Source organism: Macrotis lagotis, chromosome 7 (genome assembly GCF_037893015.1).
Source record: "Macrotis lagotis isolate mMagLag1 chromosome 7, bilby.v1.9.chrom.fasta, whole genome shotgun sequence".
In the NCBI taxonomy this organism is placed as follows: domain Eukaryota; kingdom Metazoa; phylum Chordata; class Mammalia; order Peramelemorphia; family Peramelidae; genus Macrotis; species Macrotis lagotis.
Window position 1 is genome coordinate 71263128 of NC_133664.1, and position 13123 is coordinate 71276250.

Genomic DNA, 13123 nt, shown 5'->3' on the forward strand with positions numbered 1-13123 from the left:
TGTTCTTTTTTTTTTTTGATAGAATTGATAGAATTTGATAGAATTCAGGTGCAACTTCCCCTCTTTCAATTACAGATTTTCCATTTTAAAGGAATTATTAACACTCTTATTTACCTGGGGAACATGTGAATAACAATATTGACAGAAACAAAAGATTCAAATAGGGAACAAGCCTCAGGAACCAATTTCTGGGATACTTCTCTCTTTTTTTTTCCATTCTTCCATTTGCTTTGACATTAAGATAGAAAATTAAGTTTCTGCAGGCCAATGAAATCATTTGAGATTTCAGGTTCCCTAATCTCAGATGATCCACTAAACCAGTCTCCAAACTTTTTGATCACATTCATAAAATTTTTGAATATGCACTAACAATGTGTATATTTACTTTATAAATTTTATGCATGGACTACTGTATGTTACATAAAATATTGTAAATTACATAAAATAAAAACTCTTAGGTAATGACCATATTTTGAAGGCAAATGTGAACTTCTAAAACATGTTAGAAATGGATGGGCATGATGCGGTTGAGATGTGTCTTGAATAGAGTGGAGAAACTGAACAAAAAAGTTTGCTAATCAATGCTAATTATTTTTGAACAGGATGCTGAAAAAGCTAAAAAAGATCTTGAAGCATCAAATGCCCAAATGCAAAAAGAAAGTGGAAGTGACAATGAAAGTATAGCTTCTAAAAAAGGCAAGAAAGATAAAAAGGGAAAAGGAAAGTCAAAAAAAGACAAAGCAAAAACATCAAAGGTACAGGAAAAAATATGTTTTCATATTATTGCATAATATTCTTTTTTGATATATTATACACCTAAAGTTACCTTCATTATTGCCACTTTTCCTGTGGGAATACTAATTTTTAAGAATCTGCAGGACAATGAAATCATTTGAGAACTAGCGGTTCCCTGATCTCAGGTATTCCTCTAAACCAAAAGTCTCCAAATTTTGACCACACTGGTAAAATTTTTGAACTTGCACTAAATTACACACACACACACACACAAACACACACACACACACACATATATATATATATATATATATATATACTTAAAATTATTTGGAGGTACTATTGTACTAATAATTACATAAAATAAAAATTAAGAGAATAAGATAAAAATAAAATATTTGATCCTAAAATCAATGCATAGCCACTGGAATTTATTAGGGAGATGACATTTATACCTGCACTTGAAAATCAGTTTGGCATTTGAAGTATATGAAGGAGGGAGAGACTTAAGGTTGGTGACCAATGAGGAGATCATTGCTTAAGTGAGAAGTGATAGAGACCTGCTAGGGTGGTAGTTATGGAAGTGGTGAATATAGGCTGTATGTGAGAGATGTGGAGCTAGAAATGACATGATCTGACAACTGGTTGCTTATTTGGATGTGAACTGAGGGAAAATTAAGAGTCCAGATGTCACTAAAGTTGTGAAAATCTGGAGGACTAGAAGGATGATGTTGCCATCAACACTAATAGGGAAGTTTAGAAGATAAGTAGGTTTGGTGGAGGGCAAGAAAGTAATAATAGCTAAGATTCAGATCACCATCCATCCAGTCCTTTGTGACTCACTCTGTCCCATCCAAAATAGAAAGGGGGAAGCATTGATCTTAGGTGATTTCCTTAATGTTCAGAGTCCACCTTTCAATATGTTCCTGTTGCAACCACAAGATGATCTAAGGGGCAAAATGAGGCTTTAACCTTCATTCTTAATTGTTCAGAGGTGATATCAGAAAGATTTCAGTTTTACCCTGGAAAACTGTTGTACTTTTAAACATACATATTTATATCAAATGCTTTTTTAAAAAAATTCAGAGCTGTGGTCAAGGAAACTATATTTTCTATTTATATTGCTTCTCTGTGTTAGGAAGTGTTTGAAAACTTTGAATACTAAATTTATAAAGCATTAAAGCCAGAACTGATGGATATATACCATACCATTTTCAGCTAAATTTTCTAAATGTATGGCAGTTACCAAGTTGCTAAGGACCAGTCAGTCAGATTCCTAAGGGATAATGATTTTTGCAGCTTTGCTCTACATGAGGAAAGTATAAAAAATTGGGAAGTAAGGGAGATAAAATAAGTTGCTTCCTTCTCTTTCTCTATAGGCCTAAATCACATGTGGGCTGGCAAGTAATAACTGCATGATTAAAGTCACCAACTATTACCTTGTTATTGTCTGGGGGTTAGAATAAGGTACTTATTTATTTTGCTTGTTTTACTATTAACCTAAGTTTAAGGAAACTCTTTCTGAAATTTTTTGGGGGTTGCCAAAATATCTAGTTGGATGAGAAGTTTGTGGGGGAGAGCTGGTGTGATATAATATAAAAAAGGAACATCAAAAGAAATGGGTTCAATTCTATCTTAACCTTCTATTTTAACTGTACGCTTAAATCTTTTTTTTCCATCCTCACAGTTCTAAGTGGGTCCTGATTCAGACACTGGTAGTTTATGTTCAATATTAGAACAAAATAAGCTACTCATAGGTCATTCAACAGTTAACAAAAGGCAAAGGACTTAGCTGTAGAGGGCTTTTTAGGGAGGGAGGGAGGCTCTGAGGTCATCTCAACTTGATCCAGCTGAGTTGGACTTCTTTGCCTGCATTGCCCAGCATTTCTCACCAGCCAATTAAGCCTCATTTTCTAATTTGCATGGGGACAGATATGTCACCATGAGACAATCACTGATCCCAAAGGACTCTCTCCCCTGCTGTTTTCATTTTTCTCCATTGGCTGAAAGCAATTCACCAATCATCCAAAAGAAGGTAAAAGCTACCAACAAAGAGATAAAAAGCAATAGACCAGGACATTTCCTGGGATTTCAGGAGCACCTTGCCAAAGTCCTGGAGCTGTCTTGAGGGCTTTCATGCTCAAGGGTTCCCTAGCTGGGACCAGATCGTCTACTCTCTGAACTTCTTGCTCACAACAGTCAGGTGGTATGTGGAAGTATGGGAGTATGAGAGTATGGGAGTTGGCATAACAGTCAACTAACCAATCACTTGATTGACTGCCTATCATATATTCTACTTTGATATTTCTAAGTGTTTTCTTCTCTTCTTAAATCCTAACCAGATGTTTTAGTCTCTTGTTTTTATTAGAAGACTAAGGCCACATGGTTCCCTTTCTCCAGTCTTAAAACTTCTTAGCAGCGCTACCTGCTCCTTTCTTCTTTATGTTGACAGATGAAGAACTCCTTGATCTGACAAATCTTCCTTCAAGACCTTACTTTGGCAGTCATTCTTGTCTCATTTATCCTGAATCTTTTCTCTCCTGATACTTTTCCATACATCTATAAACTCGATCACTTTATCAATTCTAAAAAACACAAATTTCCCACCTTACTGTGTCTTACCATCAATGTGACTCTGGTTAAGTCATTTCACCTCTCTGGGCCTCAGTTTCCTTATTTTTTAAGTGAGGAAGGTTGATGACTTTTAAGGTTTCTTTCACTTCTAAATCAATGATCCTATCTATAACATAAAATTGTGTTATTGCACCCAATACCATGTTCTCGGTAGCAAAATGGTTTGGCCTAGAGTCAGAAGACTTGAGTTCAAATCTAGCCTCAGACACTTACTAGCTGGGCAAGTCATCTAATTTCTGTTTGCCTCAGTTTCCTCATCTGTAAAATGAGCTGGAGAAGGAAATGGCAAACCACTCTATTATCTTTACCAAGAAAACCCCCAAAGGGGTCGTGAGAATCAGACATGACTGAAAAAATGATTAAACAAAACAAACAGCAACAACAAGAAAAATACCATGCTCTGCTCAGGTGCCTATTTGAATATTTAATTGAATTGACTCTAATTGGAGTCATCTCAGAATCTCAGAACTAAAAAGGTCATCTGGACCAATTTTGTACCTCATTTCTACAAACCTTCCTTGATGGCCTGAGAATGGAAATGTGCCACCCCACCCAAGGAGTAGATTGCATTATCCTTAATCTCTCTGACAAAATCAACAACCCTCCCTTCATCATTATTTTTTCAGACTAAATATTCCCACATGATATGGCCCCAGTCCTCTTACTCTCTGATCAGGGTGCGATCTTATTGTGGCAAAGTATAAAAGGACATTCACCTTCTACCATCTGGACACTATGCTTTTAGTGGTTCTTTTTTTCCCCCCCAGACAGTTTTTTCCTGAATAGATCATTAGGCTGATTTCTTTTGCATAATCATGGTACTCAGTGAAGAAGTTCCATAATGTGTTGAGGTCTGAGGAAGTCAATAGATAGTAACCTATAAATGGGGGAATCAGGAGACTCTCATCAACTATAGACAATCTTTTTTTTTCACTAGGATCTTGTGCAAAACATCTTCTATAATAGAAATGAACATTTCTCTTTGTTTAATACTTTTCTTGATATTAGTCATTATTAGATTGGAGAGTCATTAAACAAAATTATCTTTGCATTTATAAAGGAATCTTATATGACTTTAACATATGCTTGAGAGATTCTTGGTTGGAGGAGAACCTCTTGGGTTGTTTTTGATAATCAATAAACAATAAACAAAATTGAGCATTCTTTTTTTCTATCCCTTTTCCTTAATTTTGCTTGATAGCAGTGATCACTGAATCTAGCTGCAGTTCTCCTGGGCTCCCTTCATTTCCTGAAAGAAACTAGATGATCTCCACAGCGTTACTCCAGGGATCTGTTGACCATCAAGTATACTCACACTCACCTGAACATAGATGTCCGGCAGGCCTGGGGCGGTTGGTGCTGATGGGGAAGCACAGAAGTTCAAAAACAAACTTGATCTATTTTTGATTTGATTATGTTGACTTGGTGCTGTGGGAGTCTAATTCATGAAAGAATTGTCAGCAGATGACAATTAGGGGACTGTTTTTCCCCCTCTAAGCTGAGCTGAGTTGTTGGCATCAGTGACTGACTTCTACTTTTTATGCTGAATTGCAAAGGTGCTTAACAAGGAAGAAAGAAATTTTAGGATATTAGAACATTATTGAAATAGTTGGCCATGGGATTTAAGTAAAGAGGCAAGTGAAGTCAATTTGGACCTGATGAGCTGAGTCTATAGGAGAGAATTCAAAGGATTAGAAGTTGTCATGAAGGTAAAGAACAAATTTAATAGGGAATGGGAGAGATGGAATAATAGGATTTTTGAGATTTTTCTTGGTGGCTAAACTAGGATTTGTAAAGGAGACTTGAAAATCTTCCTTTCTAGTTCCCTTGAACTGCAGGATAAGAATTCTGAGAGGCATCTCCATTAGGGAAAGATTTACCATAAATATTAATAAGAATCAACAATTCACAGAGTACTTTTACTAAATAGTAGTTTTGTGACCTAAATGAGTTGAAATGGTTTCCAAAGGGTATCCAATATAACTAGGATTATCCAACAGAAGACTCTGAAATATCCATCACATTCATTCATCACTCAATGAAGCAGTATGGTGTGCAGAAATGATCCTGGCTTAGGATTTAGGAAGCATAGGTTCTGTTACTGTCTTGTACCTTAATTAGTTGTGTGAACTTTGCTGGAAAGTTCTATTTTCTTTATAATCATTAAGATAACTGAGATTATGAGTCCTTTCAGTTCTAAAATTCCATAATAATGTTCTGTTGATTGACCAATGATAATTACTACCTTAAATGAATTCTAGAATTTTCCAAATGAACTATTTTGTGTTTATATGTACATTTAAAAATTTTTATTGACTGTTTTGCAGGCTGAAAAAGCAAAAACAGCTGGATAAAGGTAAAAAAAAACATTATTTTTCTTAGCCTTTCTATTCATCCCCTCACATATCCTTCCATTCCTCCATCAAACATAAAGGATGGTGATCATTCCAAACACAACTTTAATTACATCATTACCTACCTTATCACAGTCATTTACTTGGGAAGGGAGTTCTTAATCAGCAAAAGAAAAGATGTGAAGATAAAAAAAACCCTAGATTTTGAATAATAATATTGAAGAAAAAAGCTTCTTGGCTTTTTATTAAAACTGAAATATAGTGGTCAATATAAAAACTGAATTTTAAAAAGAAATTGTAGAAGTTCAATTGAATTCAAAATCCCATTGAACTGCCTGTCAAGAAGAATGACTTGGGAAGTACATTTTAGTGGATCAAAAATCGCAGTGATGTGTATAATACCTTTGTATGCAAAACAATTCTTTCCTATACCCATGACTTCTTATAATTTTCCATTCAATATCAATGTTTTTAAAAATTTTTTATTAAAGATATTATTTGAGTTTTACAATTTTCCCCCCAATCTTACTTCCCACCCCTCACTCCCCCACGGAAAGCAATCTATCAGTCTTTACTTTGTTTCCATGTTGTACATTGATCCAAATTGAGTGAGATGAGAGAGAAATCACATCCTTAAGAAGGAGACAAGAAGTCTAAGAGGTAACAAGATCAGATAATAAGATAGCTGGGTTTTCCCCCTAAATTAAAGGGAATAGTCCTTGAACTTTGTTCAAACTCCACGACTCTTTATCTGGATACAGATGGCAATCTTCTTTGCAGACAGCCCAAAATTGTTCCCGCCAATATCAATTTTTTTTTTAAATTTTTTGCTTATTATTTTCAAACTCCACTTCCCAAAATACATGAATTCTCATATTTCTGTCACCCCACAATAGGTCAGAAGCCTATACCTCATAACCCTATTTACTTTGTTCCTCCTCTCCCAATATAGCTGAATATTTCAACTCATTTATATCCTTCCTCTTCATTGATTAGTAAATTTTACTTAGCAAATGTCTACTGAACCTATAAAATGTCATTACTCTCATATTTCTAAGTTAACACTGAGAGGTTTGCTATTCAATAAATATCTTCTGTGTCAGTGCTTCCAACTATTACCTTGATTGCATTGATGTATCTTAAGTGTTTATATATTATCTTTAGAGGACTAAAAAGAGTTTTTAAACTTTATAATTGCCATGTAGGTGGGTAAGATGTCAGAAAAAATATTAAAGAATGTTAATATCTTTGCATAATATTCATCTTCAGAGGTTCCAAAATTACTGACCTATTAAGGTTTGTCTGAATTAAGTGATGTTAATTCCAACTGATCATAGTCAGAATTTGATAAATGCTTTACTTAGTGCCTTAAGGGTTATTAATATTTTAATAAATTAAATGCTATTCTGATCTCAAGAAAAATAAGACTTGGATTTATTTGTTTGTCATAATGAAGTTTATATGTGAGCACATTTCTTGTCATTTCCTCCTTTATTGCCTTATATTCTTTGCCAGACTTAAAATGAAAAGGTGGAATGATAAAAAAATCAGAGACTGTAAAAACGATATATTAGACAAACAGTAGTCATGGAGACATTTAACTGTTGCATAAATATAAACAAACAAACAAATAAATAAATAAACAAACAAACAAACAAATAAATAAATAAATAGGTTAGGTCTTTGTGAACACTCCATGATTATAATGATATGGATCACAAACCAGACTCTGTAACTAAGTGAGGTATTGATTTTGAAGCTATTGAAAAGAAAAACCTTGAGTTCACTACATCTGTAGAAGGAGAATTTGTATATCTGCCACTCCCAATTTATCAATGTAATTCATGTCAATGGCTAATTTGAGAGGAAGAGTTACCTTAACACTTGACATTTCTCTATATAACATTTCCTTAAAGATAGACTGCAGCACTTCAGACCAGGATGCCCTACTTTTTTGTAGAGATGCCATTTTAATAGTGAAAATTAGCATTATTAAATTTGCTAGATAGTTGATCTTTCCTGTTTGATGACTGCTGACAATGTGAATTATCAAAATACTTTTTCAAATGCTTTTAAATACTCTACATATTATGTTCACATAAAAATGGTTTCAACATGATCAGCTCTCTGAATTTCATCATGAAGTCATTGCAAGGATTATAGTGAGATTATACTGAATAGCAATCTCTCCTTCATTTCACAAATGCTTGGAAATATTTTTATGTGGAGATAGGATGATGAAAAATTTTCCAAGAATATAAGTTGCTGCTATTGCCAACATTCATAAATTTCTGTAGAACTGAATATTTTATTGGAAGTGATGGAATTGGGGCAAATGGGAGAAAGTTGTAATGCATAAAGTCAAGGGGTAAGAGGTGGAGTAAAGAATACCGGTTATAGAAGAAACCACAGCATTTCATGAATAGCTTGTCCTTGCAATATTTTGTTAAGTTTATGTTGATTAACTTATTCAGGTAGATTACTTAATAATTCCTAGGCAGTATTCATTTATGACCCTTGAGAGAAACAACTAAATATTACTATATAAAATAAATTTTTAGAAAATTTAAGCCCAATGACACAATATTATTCATCAAAATTCATTTTGGGTTACTCCATAGATCCTAATAGAATTTCTGAAATTCTTTGGAAAGTCTTCCAAACCTGCAGAGAGTGGAAGGGAATGAAAGAAGGAGAGTTCCAACTCAAACGATTCATGATGTTGCTGTACAATAAAGTACACTTTAGTAATTTATTTGGTCATAGCAAATGAGTTATTGGCAGAGATTTAAAGAAACTCAAATTGATTTCTAACAGACAATGGTTGCATGTGACATCACTACTTCAAGAATCCATGAGTTCACTGGTGTGGGAATTTCTCTCATGGTTACAGATCTTGACTCCTTCTTACATTAGAGATAGTCTTCATGGCCAACAAGATACAGCACCTTGTTGTATTTCCATCCTTCTAGCTGTAATTATATATATATATATATATATATATATATATATATATATATATATAAACATATATATGTGTATATGTGTTTGTATACACACACACACATATATATATGTATGTGTTTGTATGTAAACACATATACACCTACTCACACTTTATCAAATTTTCTAAAAGGGAGATATTTCTAAAGGGATATTTTATAGCTACAAAATTTAGTATACATCTTAGAAAAGATACATCTGGTGTTGGATAAATGTTCAAGTTCTGCATAGCTTCCCTCTTTCCACAACTGAAACCATCTAGAGACTTCACTTTATGTGTGTGTTTGCTCCTGGATTAGCTCTTCAAAAACAGAAAGGGCTTAGAAATACAAATTTATATATATATATATATATAGGATGACAAAACACCTTTGAAGAATTCCCACCTTTAGCAAGGATCACTCTCTATGAATGAAAATTTGTCATAATTTTGAAGAGTTAAGAGATTATACCATCTCCCTGTATAATCCATTCAAATGTGTAACCATTCTTATTGTTAGCAAATTTTCATTATGTTTAACAGGTTTACTTTATGGTATAATTAGGGCAACTAGGTGATGCAATAGATAAGAGTACCTTGGAGTCAGGAGGACAGGAGTTTGAATTCAGCTTCAGACACTTGACTTTTACTAGTTGTGTGACCTTGGGCAAGTCATCACTTAACCCTGACTACCTTGCATCCAGGGTCTTCTCCAGTTGTCCTGATTCATATCTGGCCACTGTACCCAGATAACTCTGGAAGAGAAAGTGAGGCTGGTAACTTAGCACAACATCCCTCTCACTCAAATCTAATTTGTGTGCTTGTCATGGCATCACCTCCCTGATGTCAAGTCTTCTTCGAAAATGAAGGACAGGGGCAGCTAGGTGGTGCAGTGGATAAAGCACTGGCCCTGGAGTCAGGAGTAACTGGGTTCAAATCCATTCTCAGACACTTAATAATTACCTAGCTGTGTGGCCTTGTGCAAGCCACTTAATCCCATTTGCCTTGAAAAAAATCTTAAAAAAAAGAAAATGAAGGACAAACATGATATAATTAACTTTATTCATATTGGTCAGGAGAGGTGGAGAACCAGCTGTTTGACCCTCTGATATATGAATTAAATACATAGTTGAAGAGTCTAAGTAGCCCTTCAATCTTTATTTAAAAAAATAGGTTAAATAACTGCAGTTATTTTAATCTTTCCCCTTTCCAACCCTTTTTATAGCTGATACTGAATCCTCCAAATCTGAACATAACACTACAGGAAAAATATCTGGCCACTTGTGAATCTAATGGGACAACTGTCAAATGCCTCCCACCCACTTTACTTTCATTTACTCATCACTGTTGGAGACAGGAAATTCACTGTCAGACATATATTGTAAAAAAGAGAACCTAATTATGGACTTCATTATCTTTTCCCTTATTTATGACTAGAAATTATTTTTTGAGTACAAGTATTTATTTAGTTGCAATTAAATACTTCCCGTATAGCTATTTGCTCCCCAAATAACATCACGTCACACTTTTTTAGTATTGCATTTTATTTAAATATTAAATTTGTATATAGCTTTTTAATATTTAATATTCTCATTTTGTACAAATTTTTTATACATTAATAAAATATTCTTGTTTAAGAGTTAATAAAATACCCCTCCCCCAAAAAATATAGACTCGCTTGAGCGATGAAGTAAAGGGGAGAGAAAAAATTAAAATTAAGAAAAAAATAATAGTAATAATTGTAGGTATGGCCAGGTGGCACAATGGACAGAGCACCAGCCCTGGAGCCAGGAGCACTCAAGCCCATATCCGGCCCCATACACCCAACAATCACCCAGCTGTGTGACATGCAAGCCGCCCCCAACCCCACTGCCCTGCAAAAAAAAACAAAAAAAAAAGAAAGAAAAGATGCAAAATAAAATAAAATAATAATAGTAGGGGTGGCTGGGTGGCGGACAGAGCATTGGCCCTTGAGCCAGGAGCATTTGGGTCCAAATCCAGCCTCAGACACCCAAAGATCACCCTGCTATGTGGCTCCAGGCAGGCCACTCAGCCCCATTTGCCCTGCACCCCCCCCCAAATAATAATAATAAAAAATGTGCTTCAGTCTTTGTTCCAACACCAACAGCTCTGTCATGGGTGGATCTCATTCTTTATGATAAGTCCATCACAAAAGTTACTTCCATATTTTTCCACCGTTGCCATTGCTGATCACAACTCCCTCCTTTCGTATTTCTCCACTACCATGTACTATATTTTCTCTCTCCTTTCACTCTGACTCTGCTGTAGGGTATCTGAGTGGCGCAGCAGACAGATCCCTGGTCCTGGGGCTAAGAGGCCCCGAGCCCCCATACCACCCCTTAGGCCTAGCATCCACCTGGCCCTATAAAAGGAAAAAGAGTGAATCATGATCTTCCCCTGGGTTGCATTAAATGACTAGTCTACTTGGCAATATGACTGGGAATGGATAAAATCAAATGGTAATAATAATCTTGGTATTGTCCTAAGGCTCCAAGTACCTCAGTCAAAGGAAATCCTAGTTTGTGCATGGTCATAACCATGACATTTCCAAAAATCTCCAGGTCCCTGCAGTCTTGATTCAAGAGCATGAGTCAGGTAAGAAGGTCAAATTGAAGGACAGAAACAGAGGGATTGATGGACTGACTGATTTTCTTTTGGGAACTGGAAGGGAGTAAGTTTCAGTCTCAGACTCCTTTTACAAAATGGTCTAAGTGGTACAGTGGATAGAGCGCTGGTCTTGGGAGTCAGGAGAATGGGAGTTTGGGTCTTCAAGACACTTGACTCTTAGTAGTTGTGTGACCCTGGGCAAAACACTTGATCCTGATGGCCTCACATCCAGAGCTACCTGCAGTCATCCTAATTCATATCTGGAAATTAGATCCAGATGGCTCTGGAGGAGAAGCTGAGACTGGTGACTTAGCACAGTCCCCCTCACTTGGATCCAATTCATATGCTTGTCATGGCATCACCTCCCTGATATCATGGAAACACATTCTTCTCACCACCTTCAGCTGTTATACCACATTGCCCACCTTACCAAATAGTGCTAAGAATGTAGTTACTATAACAATCTATAGATATAGTGGAAGTTGGTCTCCAGGAGCTGAATGACATCTTTGTTTTCAAAGGATGTGATTCTGCGATATCACCTGTCACCAGTCCTCTGGGAGGTAGGAAGGGTGTGAAAAAAGTCATAGAGAAAGACTAATAAGGACAAAGAAGTATGTGATGACAGGAAGTCTATTGGAATGACTATCTAGAGGGTTTTAGATTCAGGGAATGTCACATAGCATTCCACAATCTAAGAATGTGGAATGGGAGAACTGATTCAGCAGTAGATGTTACCTGAGAGGCCAAGTTTGCTTCTTAGGTAGTGAAGCTTTAGTGACACAAAGCATTTGGAAACAAGCAGCATCAGGGACTAGTTGAATTAGGTGAGCTTTGGAGTGGTTTAGGGGGTAGTGGTGGTCTTTTATGGGCTTGAACAAGGAAGAGAAATAAAAACTCTTCCCCAAGGGAGGAGTTGGGAGGCGTTAGGGATGGAAGTCCTGTCCATGGGAGGTACTGGAGGGTGGATGTGGGGGGTGGGTGTCTAACTCTAGTTCCTGGACATCTGCATGATGGGAAACTGGAGATTTACATATGAATGAAAAAGGTTAACTTTGGTCAAGTTTGATAATGACTGTATTTGCACTGACCAAGAAAAAGTCCTTAGACTTGCAGAGTCTATGGGGACAGATTAGGCTATCATCTCCAGACAGTGAAGACAATGCTTGGAATGTTTCTAATCATGCATCACTCAGAAAAAGGATGGGGGTACTTCTAGCTGCCAACTTCCCCTCGTGAAGGAACATCTATTACTTCCCAAAGCAGCCCTTCTTCTTTGGACAGCCTTGCCTTGAAATGACTTCTGTATATAATGAGGTACCTGTTCTCAAGCCTCCCCCCTTGGTCTCTTCTCCAGGCACAACATTCCCCAGTCCCTTCACCTGGTCCTAGTCTGCCATAGGCCATCTTCTAGACATTCTCCGGCTTGTCTAGTTCCATCCTCACATGTGGCCATAGCTATCCAGATGGTGTCTGACCACCCTCCTTCTGGTCTTCTTACCACAGCCAAGGAGAGCAGTACCCAACATCTTTGGCTGCCATGTCATGCTGTTAATGTCTCTGGAATGGAGGAGAAGGTAAAGAAATGAGCATTCTAGGGTGCCTGCCGTATAAAGGCAGTTTGCTATGTCTCCTCTGCTCCCTGCCACAATCCTGCAAGGTAGGTGCTTTTCTTATCCCTGTTCTACAGTTGAGGAAACTGAGGCACACTGAGGTTACGTGACTTGCCCAGAGTTAGAATTGAACTGATCTTCCTGACTCCAAGCCCAGAATTCTATCCATTTTGTCA

General features: G+C 36.4%; 1 protein-coding gene across 5 annotated transcripts in view; it reads left to right on the plus strand.

Moving 5' to 3' along the window:
- CCDC7 (coiled-coil domain containing 7) overlaps positions 1–8471 on the plus strand; it is a 117172-nt gene extending 108701 nt beyond the window's left edge. Inside the window, exons 17-19 of one of the 5 annotated variants that reach the window (XM_074193121.1) lie at positions 603–755; positions 5697–5725; positions 8345–8470. In XM_074193121.1, coding sequence (XP_074049222.1) covers positions 603–755; positions 5697–5723 — 180 coding nt within the window. In that variant the 3' untranslated portion in view covers positions 5724–5725; positions 8345–8470. Of the gene's footprint in view, positions 1–602; positions 756–5696; positions 5726–8344 lie in introns of all 5 variants that reach the window. The other 4 variants (XM_074193117.1, XM_074193118.1, XM_074193122.1 and 1 more) reach the window with 4 other exon arrangements.
- The last annotated feature ends 4652 nt before the right edge of the window (positions 8472–13123 follow it).